This window comes from Sceloporus undulatus, chromosome 1, assembly GCF_019175285.1.
Source record: "Sceloporus undulatus isolate JIND9_A2432 ecotype Alabama chromosome 1, SceUnd_v1.1, whole genome shotgun sequence".
Classification (NCBI taxonomy): domain Eukaryota; kingdom Metazoa; phylum Chordata; class Lepidosauria; order Squamata; family Phrynosomatidae; genus Sceloporus; species Sceloporus undulatus.
In genome coordinates this window covers 329,316-340,844 of record NC_056522.1, presented here as the reverse complement: position 1 = coordinate 340,844, position 11,529 = coordinate 329,316, and the positions used below count along the sequence as shown (strand labels likewise).

Here is an 11,529-nt window from a genome sequence, read left to right as displayed (position 1 = left end):
TTAGGAACCGCTGAGAGGCTGCAGCCGAACGGCTGGGGCCCCCCCAACACGTCCTCAGGAAGGTTGTGAAGCCCTGGCCTAGGCCAAGGGAAGTGATAGGGCACTCTATCCTGCCTGGGTCAGGCCTCACCTGGGATAAACAAGTCAAGAAGGAGGCTGAGAAACGGGAGCCCTGTGTCCAAAGGAGGGGGGCCAGAATGGCGAAGGGCTAGGACCCCATGAAGCCTGATGAGGGGAGAAGAGAAGGATAAGGGCTGTCACACTGAGGATGGAGCAAGACTGTTTTCCGCTGCTCCAGAGAATAGGAGACAATGGAGCAATGGATTCAAGCTCCAGGAAAAGAGAGTCCAGCTCAGCATTAGGAGGGACTTCCTGATGGTGAAAGATGCTCCTTCCTTGGAGATTTTGGTGGGAAGCCTTTGAAGAGAGGCTGGGTGGCCATCTGCCAGAGTGCTTTGGTAGAGAGTTCCTGCATGGCAGAGGAGTTGCAGCGGATCAGGGCCCTTCTTGGGTCTCTATGAAAGATGTTCAAGCTGCTCCTCTTTTTTGTGGTGCAGGAATCTCTTCCTCCTCTTTCCTTCTTATTTCTGCCTCTGGTACCAGAGTTTCCCAAATGCACTGACTTTGTTAACTAAGGAACCCCTGCAATTGTGGAGAGTAGAAAAGGCCCTCCGCTTGCTGTCCTCTTTTTGGAGGGCAAGGGCTTTCTAGTGTAGCTTCTAGTCTCCTTCCTTGGAGGCATTTAAGCAGAGGCTGGATGACCATCTGTCAATAGGGATGCTTTGACTGAGAGCTCCTGCATGGCAGAAGGGGTTGGACTGGAACAGGGCCCTTCTTGCGGTCTCTTCCAACTCTATGATTCTAAGATTCTCTCTCTTCTGGGATAAAAGGCTGCCTTTCCAGCGGACGCCACTAGGTGGCGGCAAGGGAGCGAGGCCGGCTGTAGCTCGGCTGCCATGGCGACCGCGTGACGCAGAGGGGCGTGCGGTGCTGCGCCACGTGACGGGTCACGTGAGTACCAAAATGGCTGCGCCCAGCTGGCCCTTCTCCTCCGGAGCCCCTTCGTTGCTCCTCGCCTTCCTGGCCGCCTTCCTCGCTGGGGCCTCGCCAGGGGCCCTGGGCAGCGGAGGGCCGGAGAGGGAGAGGGCCTCCGCATGGCTCTGCGAGGGCGAGTGCTGCGCGGGTCCGGCGAGGAAGGGCTCTGCGGTAGCCGCCTTCTGCTCAGGACGGGGGCCGGGAGCGGCGCTGAGGGGACGCTGCTGCCTCGAAGGACAGGCGGCGATGATAGTGGGGTGAGTCTCGCCGCCCCTCGGTGGCTCCCTTCACCTTCGCCGGGGAGACAGAGGCCCTGAATGAGGCGGGGAAAGGCCCAAAGCAAGCCCCACCAATCTGTTTACCTGAGGGAACGCCCCTCTAGGAACCTCCAGAGCAACTCTATGGCCAGCGTCTCCCAGAAGATATTCATAGGGTCACCCTGCAGGACCTACAAAGGCCCAGATGAGTGTCTTCTCTAGGAACCCCCAGGTCCTCCAGGGCAACTCTATGGCCAACGTCTCCCAGAAGATATTCATAGGGTCACACTGGAGGACCTACAAATGCTTAGAGGAGTGTCTTCCCTAGGAACTTTTAGGTTTTCTCTAGCATAACTCTATGATCAACTTCTGGCAGAGTTGTACTGGAGGGCCTAGAGATTCATAGAGAAGACGTATTGTCAAATCCACAAATAATCCAATCAGCAAGTGTCTTCTCTAGGAATTTCTAGGTTCTCCAACACAACAGTATTGCCAACTAAATCTGGGCAACGTAGAGCAGTGATGGTGAACCTCTTAGAGGCCGAGTGCCCAAACTGCAACCCAAAACCCACTTATTAACTGCAAAGTGCCATGTCCCTCTTTCTAGTAACAAACTCTGGCAAACTCTGTGCTGGGACGATGGCACATGTGCCCACAGAGAGGGCTCTGAGTGCCACCTCTGGCACGTGTGCCATAGCTTCGCCATCACTGACGTAGAGATTCCTAGAGAGAACATAATTCCCCAAAACCCAAAGCCACAAACGTGGAGGGATTCATTCTTCTTACTCATGTTCCAGATGTAGGGCATTTGGGAATTCTTCCTCTTGGTCAGAAGGTTGAAATGGAGGACATGCCCTGGAAAAAGAGGACATCTGGACATCCTCCGGGGGGGGGGGGCAACTGGCCACAGCTCCTGCCCCAGAGGCCCAATTAATGTCCTTGTCCAGCAGAGCTTTAGGGAAAGCCCTTCTCTGCTCCAGCCCCAAATGCCTTCCTCCGCAGGGAAGTTGAATTGGGTTGAGTTGGGTGGGCTGGGAAGTAATCTCAGGTGGCTGTGGCCTCCTTGTCTTCCTCTTCATCTCTAGGCTGGACCTGGGGAACTGCTCCCTGCAGAGGCTCTGCTCCAGCTTCCAGGAGGCCAGCACCGCCATCGTCATGTGAGTCCAGGTCACTCCTGAGATGCAGAACCAGAAGAGGGGTCTCTGGCCATTGGGCCCCCTGGGGGTTCTTCATGCAGATGGGGAGGGGAGGAAGAAAGGTGGATCTCTGGCCCTTAGAGGCCCCTGCAAGGCCCCCTTCATGCAGACAGGTAAGGGAGGGAGCAAGGGAGGGAGGACAGCCTGTGAGCCCAATACTCAAGGAGTGGGCTGCAGTGCTAGAGGTCTCGGCCTAGGCTTCAATGTGTGCAAATAGGACTAAATGCCCCAAAGGCACCTGATCCTGTCTGATCTTGGAAGCTAAGCAGGGTCAGCTCTGGTTAGTACTTGCGGGGGAGACTGCCAACAGGTGCTGTGGGCTACATTTTGCAGGAAGGAAGTGGCAGAATCACCTCTGAGGTGTCTTTGCCTAAGAAAACCCTATGGAATTAATGGGGTCACCATGAATCAACAGGTGACTTGAAGACACAGACACACGTTTGGGTACTGAAACCTTAAAAATACCCAAGCGGCTCCGGATCCCAATAGGTAGGGGTCCTCTTTGGTCTTGCCCACCTTCCAGGCTACTCTTAGCTCCTATAAATAGTCCATAGCAGCCCACTGCTGGGTTCAGGCATGTTGTTCTGGGAAAGTGGAGGCGCCTGAAGTCTGAGTTGTAGGTGCAGCGTCCATCTTTAGGGAAAGGAAGGGACAAGTCACTCCAATACTGTTAGATTTGGGTCATCACAGGAAGTGGTCAGATTTGGGGGAAGTGTACAATGCCATAAATCTTTCACAGGTCAAGAGGGGTAGCTTGGCTCAGAGCCTGAATGCACTTTTCTCTTCTTCTTGCAGTGATCTGAGCGATAATCCATTGGAACCTCTCCCCACGGAGGCCTTCCGGGGATTTTCTCACCTGGAGACCCTGTGAGTGGTGCGGAGGGAGCTGGGTCCAGATCCTGGACTTGGGCCACTTGTCCTCCTTAGTGGAAGCAGTTATGGGAGAGGTGCAGAAGGTGCCTTGGACTGGAGGCCGCAGAAGAATGCAGGGGAGGGTTGTGCAAAGCTGCTTGGGGTTGGACAGCACTTTCCCATCAGAGAAGGGCCCGAGCATCCTGACTCTGGGTGGCTCTGCCCACTTCAGCTCCTGGATAGGCAGAGAAGAAAGACAGTAGACCCAGGGCCTGGCCCCGCCCTCATGGGCGGAGCCGCCCAAGGAACCCCAGTCTTCTTCCTAACTTGTTCCTGATAGGACAGTGATGGTGAACCTTTTACAGACCAAGTGCCCAAACTGCAACCCAGACCCCACTTATTTATTGCAAAGTGCCACGTCCCTCTGGCTTTCTAGTAAGAAACTGACAAACTCTGTGCTTGGGAGACAGCATGTGTGCCCACAGAGAGGGCTCTGAGTGCCACCTCTGGCACGCGTGCCATAGGTTCGCCATCACTGTGATAGGACATACTTCTCTTCTACTGAGTTTTTTCTTTGCTATTTCCCCCTTTGTTTGGGATCCAACCAGCTCCTCTGACCTGTCTGGCTCGATCGCTTGTCTTTTTCCTTCTCCTCTTTCTCGAACTCCTCCCCAACACAGACATTAAGGTCAGACAGACCATAAACAACATTACCAAGGCTTCTGCCTTTGCGGCAGATGCTACTCTCGACACTATTCAGCAATGTGCCAGGGCCCAAGCAGTATCCATAGCGGTCAGGCGCCAGCTGTGGTTAAAGAACTGGAATGTGGACTTTATTATTATTATTAACCTTTATTTATAAAGCACTGTAAATTTACACAGCGCTGTACATAAATTTTTTAGTCAGACTGTTCCCTGCCCTCAGGCTTACAATCTAAGAAGACACGACACAAAAGGAGAAGGGAGTGGTGGTGGGGAATAGGATCAGGTCCAACAGATCTTCTCCACCTCCGAGGCCTGGACCAAGGCAGATGGACTGGAGGAAGGGCTTGGCTTCTTGATGGATGGTTTAAATGGAGGCTTCCTGGGTCAGAGAGGGGCTCACCTCTGGGAATGCTTCTCTAAACAATATAGTCTTTAATTCAGTTTTGAGACTGGGTAGAGAAGTGATGAGGTGGTGCATGTGGGGGAAGAAGTTCCAGGAGTAAGGGGCAGCAAGCGAGAAGGACGGACGAATTCGGGAGGGGGCAGTGTTTTCCTAGACTGTGACAGGAGACACTGACTACCAGAGCGGAGGGTGCGAGTAGGAATGTAAGGAGAAAGAAGGTCAGATAAGTAAGGAGGGGCCAACCCATGAAGGGCTTTGAAAGTCAGTAACAAAAGCTTGTACCGGATGCAGAAGGGGAAGGGGAGCCAATGAAGGGAGGATAAAAGAGGAGAAACATGGTCAAAGCGGCGAGCGGATGTGACAATACGGGCAGCTGAATACTGGACAGAGATTACAGGATGGAAGTGTGAAAGAGGAAGCCCTGTTAGAAGGAGGTTACAATCTAGTCGCGAAACCACTAGGGCATGGACCAGAGTCCTGGCAGTAGAGATTGAGAGGAATGGATGGATCTTGGCAATGTTGTAGAGAAAGAATCTACAGGTCTTTTGGCCTTCACTCCCTACCTTGGCACTAATTTGTTTGGAGAATCCCTAGAACCAGTTCTTGTCGAGGGTAAAGACAAAAAGAAGGCCCTGCCTTCAGGTAAAAAAGAGAGAGGATAGGAGACAGTTTAAGAACCGCTCCTCCTTCCCAACCTTTCTTCCCTTCCAACTCCAACTCCTTTTGAGCCAGAGAGTCCAGGTCTAACCAGCCGTGTTGGGGGGATTCCAAGTTTTCCAAACAAAACAGATCCTCTTTTCCCACCAAGGATGCCGGAGGCCAGAAATCATTGCCGAAAACCCAACAATGACGGGATCCATCCAGTAGGAGGCAGGCTTCAGGAATTCAGCTAGGCTTGGGAAAGGTCCACTGCCAACAAGTGGGTCTTGGACACTGTTTGGCGAGGCTACAAGTTAGAGTTCCATCGACTACCTCGCAATATGTTCATACCTTCACCCAAGTCAAGTGATCCCACCAAACATCGCCTCCTGCTGGAAGCCATTGAACGTCTTCTTGCGCCATTCAGGCCATCGAGCCAGTTCCATCAGGCAAAAGGGGAAGAGGATGCTATTCAACCTTCTTCCTAGTCTCAAAGAAAAACGGGACTTGGAGAGCTGTTCTCAACCTGAGAGCTGTCAACCGGTTCAACCTCAAGAAAACGTTCAGAATGGAGACACTCAAGTCCATTCTAGACAGCTTCCAACCCAGAGACTTTCTGTCTTCACTGGATCTACAAGATGCTTATCTTCACATTTTTATCCATCCATCTTCATGGCGTTTTCTCCGTTTCAAATATGGCAATCTCCACTTCCAATACAGGTCGCTCCCATTTGGTTTGGCGTCAGCCCCGAGGGTTTTCACCAAGGTCATGGTGGCCTTGGTGGCCCACTTAAGAACAAGACGTCTCCATGTTTACTCTTATTTGGACGACTTGCTGATCCGTGCTCCATCCAGAGATCAGTCATTACAGGACACCTCCAAGGTCCTCACGGAGTTGGAGACCCATGGATTCCTGGTCAACCTACAAAAGACCACTGATTCCCGATCAAAAGATCCATCACCTGGGAGCCCTGATAAGACACCCAAGCGGGCATAGTGCATCTCCCCCAAGACCGGACCAGGTCCATCCAGAAGACTGTCCTCAAGGTCTTGGACTCACCGAGGGCCAGCCTCCAACTTCTGGCTCATCTGTAAGGCCTCATGATAGCAGCCATCGAGTGCCTGCCTTGGGCGAGGTTCCATGCCAGACCCCTGCAATGGCTTCTCCTACCTCACCAATGAGCTATCACACTCAGAAAGCCCAAAAAGATCCTCCTCGACAACGAGGTGCGACAGTCGCTTTGCTGGTGGAACTCGGAGGCGATCTCAAAGGGGAGGCCCTTTTGGAAGCCGCAGCAATTCAAATCACAGATGCCAGCCTCAGGGGCTGGGGAGCTTTCTGCGGACCTCACATAGCTCAGGGTAAGTGGAGCCCAACAGAACTAACACGCAGCATCAATTGGCTGGAGTTAAGAGCTATCCATCTGGCGCTTCAAGCCTTTCATCACTTGATCCGTCACAAGGTGGTCCTGATAAGGACGGACAAAATTACAGCAAAGGCCCATGTCAACCGACAGGGCGGAACCAGATCCAGGTCTCTGATGATGGAGGCTCAATCTCTCCTGACTTGGGCCAAAGCCAACCTGCTATGCCTAGACGCAGAACATCTCCAAGGAAAGCTAAATTCAAAAGCAGACTGGCTAAGTCGAACGGACATAGATCAGTCAGAATGGAGCCTACACCCGGACGTGTTCAGCTACATCACGACGGAGTGGGGACTCCTGATATTAGACCTGTTCGCCTTTCCATCCAACACCAAAACTCTGAGGTTCTTCTCCAGGTTCCGGACGGAGGGAGCAGAACACATAGACGCCCTCAATTGCCACTGGCCAAAGTACCTTCTATATGCCTTTCCAGCGATACCACTTCTTTCGAAGTTCCTCTCCAAGGTACGAGCGACCAGGTCAGAGGTCATCCTGGTGGCCCCAGTGTGGCCCAGAGGTCCTTGGTTCTCAAGAGATTCTGAATCTATCGACTCAGAGTTTTCCCTTGCCCATCAGACAAGACCTACTGTCTCAAGGCCAGATTCACCACCCTGATCCAGCCTGGCTTCAGCTACACGCCTGGAAATTGAGCGCCAGATGCTATCCAGCTATGGATACTTGCCAGAGGTGATCAAGTCCATCTTGGCCTCCCGTCGCCAGTCAACGATCAAAATCTACGAATATACATTCAGGCCCTTCAAGAGGTGGTGTAAACTCAAGAAAAAAGATTTCATTCAGGTATCAGTGCCTACACTCCTCCAGTTCCTTCAGGATGGGATAGATCAGGGACTTCGCCCGAACACCGTTAAAAGACAGGTTGCGGCTATAACTTCGGTTCTTCCCCACGATGAGGCAGCCAAGATCTCTCATCATCCTCACATTCGCAGAATGCTCAAGGGAGTGTCTAACAGGTCTCCACCAACCAAACATCATTTCCCGTCATGGGATCTTCACGAGGTCCTCAAGGCCCTAACTATACATCCTTTTGAACCACTGAGAGAGGTCCCTCTCAAGTTCCTCACTTGGAAGGCGCTGATCCTCACAGCTCTCACATCGGCTCGATGTGTCTCGGAGATCAGCGCCTTATCTGTTTGTAAAGAATTGTGCATGATCAGACCTGACTCAATCCTACTTGGACCTGATCCAACTTTCATTCCCAAGGTAAACTTGGTGTTCCATTCCTCTCAAGACATCATGCTGCCTTCTTTCTGCCCACGGCCTTCCAAAGACCTGGAAAAGATTTGGCACACCCTTGACGTTCGTAGGGCCATCAAGATTTACCTCAAGAGGACTTCGGCATTCAGAAAGTCGGAAGCTCTCTTCATATCTTTTCGGCTGAACTCCAAAGGAAAGAAGGTGTCAATTTCCACTCTGGCGAGGTGGATTAGACAATGCATCATCGCATGTTACTGAGCTCTCAACCTCGACCCACCACAAGGCATCACTGCTCATTCAACTAGGAGCGCGGCGACGTCAGCAGCCTTAACCACTAACGCCCCACTGGCCGAAATTTGCAGAGCAGCCACTTGGAAGTCTCCATCCACGTTTGTCAGACATTATAAACTGGATCTTTTCCAATCAGCAGAGTTGGTCTTTGGCCGGAGGGTATTACAACAGATTGTCTCCAGTTCGCCTTCCACGCCAGCCGGCCCTCCCAGGAATTTGGTGGCTTTTCTCAATCCCAGAGTCAGGATGCTCGGCCCCTTCTCTGATGGGAAATGGAACGTTGGACTTACCTGAGATACGTCCCTTTCCATCAGAGAAGGTCCGAGCATCCTCCCCACCCGGTGTTATTACGCATACTGGCGCGGGTGGGCGAGCCGATCCTTCTTCGGTTGTTCATGGCTAGTCATCAACTGAGGGTTCTTGGGCGGCTCCGCCTATGGAGGCGCGGCTAGGCCCCTGTTCTTTTGTCTTCTCTGCCTATCAGGAGCTGAAGTGGGTGGAGCCACCCAGAGTCAGGATGCTCAGACCTTCTCGGATGGAGAGGGACGTATCTCAGGTAAGTCTAACGTTCCATTTCCTTGCAAGTGGACAGGTGTCCACACGCTTGGCTTTGGGTCCTGCTGGGGGTTGGCACACTAGGCCTTGCCCCCGCTGCCTCCCACCAGACCCTGAAAGAGTCTTTCCTGGTCTTCAGGGTTCTGCCTCTAAAGCTGGACTGCCCCGGGGGCAAGGAAGGATGGAACAACACCTCCGTCCGGGGGAACAGCCGGGTCTGCCAAGGCCAGAGGAACCCCTGCGACGGCTCAGCTGGACTAGGTGCGGAGGGGAATGTTTGGCATGGGGCTTGCACAGTGGAGAGCCAACAGACAGGCCTGATGGGTGGCAGCAGGAGGTGGGGAATGGCTTTGCAGAGCCACCAGAGTTCCTTATGGAGCCTGTTGCAGCTTCACAGCGCAGAGATAGAGGCAAAGGATCCTCTGGAGCACATCAGCTGCAGGATGATGGATTAGGGTCTGGGGCAGCAATGAGCAAGAGGGGAGTCTCAGAGTGGGTCCTCTTCTTTTGCCTGGCATAGAAGCATGTGCTGCAAGTCTTCTGGCATAGCAGAGCTCTTGTCCCTCTTCTCCAGATCCCTTTCTTCACATTGACAACTGAACTGGGGGCAAGGAGGGAACATGGCTGCCTTGGACTGTGACACAGGGCAGCAGATCCCTCAAGAGGACAAGGCCCTTCCTTCTGGTGGGGGCTTGGCTTCTGCTGTGTGCCATTTGGAGCACCTTGGTCCAGTAGTGGATTTGGACCCACTGAGGAGCTGGGGCAGAAATCCCCAAAGGATTTGTGAGGGCTTGCTGCTGTTGGGAATGGGAGAGTATTGAAGCAGCCTCCAACTGTACAATCCACCCCATGTATCCCTAGGGGCAGCCCAAGAGAGGATGCTGCTTTGGGAAGGAGACAAGGATGGCCAGGGGCTGGGAGCTGAGAGCTAATGCTGGAGTGAGCCCTGGGGAGGGAAAGCCAAGGGAAAGGGGGGGCCCGTCCTCACCTTGTCCCTCTCCTGCCCTTCCTGCAGGCTGGCTGTGCCCAGAGGGCTCCCTCTGTGCCCCCGATGGGCCTGGCTTGCCCCAGTGCCTATGTGTGAGCCCATTCCATGGCTACAAGTGCTTGCGCCAGGTGAGTTGGCCCTGAAGAGAGAGGGCGGGAGGGGGGTTGCAGGGGGCAGCTGGTTCTGGAGTGAAGTGGCCAGAGGGAGCAGCTGTGAAGGATTTCCCTGAGCCCCAAGGGAGCCTGGGCACTGGGGCAGAGAGGGGTTGGCAGAACTGGCATCCATCAGCCTCCCCTTTAGCAGCATCACTGGACCCACTCTGGGCACAGACTGTGGCTGGCCCAGGGATAGCTCTGGAGGAGCCAGTTCTTCCGCCCAGGGCAACCATAATTGCAAGAGATGCAAGACAGACAGAGCTACCCCTCCATTCATAGGCCGTGTTCTCTCTCATGTCCATGCTGGGGGTCAGGGGGCCTTTGGGGTCTTTCCTTGAAGCTGAGCTTTTTTGAGTGTGTAAATGATGCCCCTGACTTGCCTTTCCCTTGCAGGGCACCTTCCCTTACCTGCCCTTCTTTGGGACTTTGGGAGCTGTCACTGCCACCCTCTCCGTCCTGCTCTGGACCACCCAGCGGAGGAAGGCCAAGGCATCCTAGTGCAGACGGACCCATCGGTGTCTGGCACAGGACAAGGGGCAGTGGGGCAGCCTTTAGTGTGCCATGTCTGATGGACCATTCCTGGGACAACAGCATCCGTTGCACAGACGGACATTTCTCTTCTCCAAGAACTGGAGCCCGGTCATGTGGGGCTGAGCTTCACTCCCAGCCCAAGGGGCCAGATCCATCTCTTGCAGGACTCTGACTGTTGCTAATAAAGGGGCTGCCCCAGTCTAGCACTTTGTCTTTGGGTGTGAAATCCTCAGGTGTAAGCCGCCTCGATTGACTGACAGAGAGGCAGAGTAAACAATGGAGCTTTTGTTTGTTTGTTTGTTTATTGGGTGGGGGATTACCAAGCTCTATGGGGCCTGATCTGGGTGACTCCCATCTGCAGCCTTCATATCTCCTTCTATGGGAAAGGTGGCATTTGGGGTGAGCAGGGGTTCAGAGCCTCTTTTCCCAGAGGGGCCCCTCTTTCCTGGGGGGGAGTGGCAAGCAACGGAGCCAAAGGCAGACAAGGTGCCCCCGTCGCCCCCCAATAGCCATGCCCCCCCCGAGAGACTTGTGGATGGCATTCCCAAGGCCAGCGAAGGTGGAGGAGAGGGTCTCCTCCAGAGGTGGGTGAAACCCTTTCCCCATGTGCAGCTACGGGGCTCATCCTCCCTAGAGGCTGCCTTGGGGTCTCGTCCTGCTCCTTCGGAGGCCTCTGCCTGGGCCTCCTCAGCCCCACTCCCTCCAGTCTCTGCTGCCCCCCCCCCCCCCCCCGCCACAGCCCCACAGGCCCCCCCCCCCCAATAGCCTCATGGGGCCGCCTGTGAGCACTTGCGGGGCCCCTCGATCTCCAGGGGACTCTGGGGAGGGGGCAGTGGCGTCCCATTGATGCCGCCCCAAAGAAGAAGACATCCACCCCCGAGGGAGTGGGGCGGGGCGAAGTCCTTGGCCCCGCCTCCCTCCCGGCCCCTCCCTCCCCGAGTCCAGGGATGCCTCGCGGAGGGAGGAGCAGGGCCAACTTCCGGTCCCCACCGGAAGAGCCCCCGCGCCCGCCCCCTTGGCGCTCCTCCTCCCAGGGCCACGCCCCCTCCTTCCCTTCCTGGCCACGCGCTCCATCCATCCGCTGCTCGGTCTTTGCAGCGGTTCGTGGCCATGGCTGCGCTGGTGCTGGAGGACGGGACGGTGCTCCGCGGGAGGCCCTTCGGGGCCAGGCCCACCGGCCCCGCGCCCGCCGGGGAAGTGGGTGAGTGCCTGGGGAGGGGGGCCCTCGAGGGGCGCCGCCGGCCTCCCCCTCTGCTTCCTTTTCCGGGTCAGGGGTCGTGGGG

General features: G+C 54.8%; 2 protein-coding genes across 7 annotated transcripts in view; both read left to right on the top strand.

The window, feature by feature from the left end:
- Positions 1-522: 522 nt before the first annotated feature.
- On the top strand, positions 523-10,540 carry ATRAID (all-trans retinoic acid induced differentiation factor). Of its 4 annotated transcripts, XM_042444277.1 has the most exons (6): positions 529-1,292; positions 2,378-2,449; positions 3,284-3,355; positions 8,712-8,833; positions 9,588-9,688; positions 10,109-10,449. In XM_042444277.1, the coding sequence occupies exons 1-6, from the start codon at positions 856-858 to the stop codon at positions 10,211-10,213; spliced, it is 909 nt and encodes a 302-aa protein (XP_042300211.1). In that variant the 5' UTR covers positions 529-855; the 3' UTR covers positions 10,214-10,449. The 4 variants fall into 4 exon arrangements, 3 of the variants coding, with proteins under 3 accessions (XP_042300217.1, XP_042300211.1, XP_042300222.1); XM_042444283.1 differs by lacking the exon at positions 9,588-9,688 and having other exon boundaries at positions 523-1,292; positions 10,109-10,540; XM_042444288.1 differs by lacking the exon at positions 8,712-8,833.
- A 606-nt stretch (positions 10,541-11,146) lies between these two features.
- CAD (carbamoyl-phosphate synthetase 2, aspartate transcarbamylase, and dihydroorotase) overlaps positions 11,147-11,529 on the top strand; it is a 30,570-nt gene continuing 30,187 nt past the window's right edge. Inside the window, exon 1 of one of the 3 annotated variants that reach the window (XM_042468565.1) lies at positions 11,147-11,447. In XM_042468565.1, the coding sequence (XP_042324499.1) occupies positions 11,357-11,447 (91 nt within the window). In that variant the 5' untranslated portion in view covers positions 11,147-11,356. The remainder of the gene's footprint in view (positions 11,448-11,529) is intronic. The other 2 variants (XR_006104084.1, XM_042468552.1) reach the window with 2 other exon arrangements.

Coding starts and splice junctions, on each gene's coding strand:
- ATRAID (XM_042444277.1), top strand. CDS start 856: ATGATTCTAAGATTCTCTCTCTTCTGGGATAAAAGGCTGCCTTTCCAG. Junction 1,293..2,377: donor CAGGCGGCGATGATAGTGGG/GTGAGTCTCGCC, acceptor CTTCATCTCTAG/GCTGGACCTGGGGAACTGCT. Junction 9,689..10,108: donor GCTACAAGTGCTTGCGCCAG/GTGAGTTGGCCC, acceptor TTTCCCTTGCAG/GGCACCTTCCCTTACCTGCC.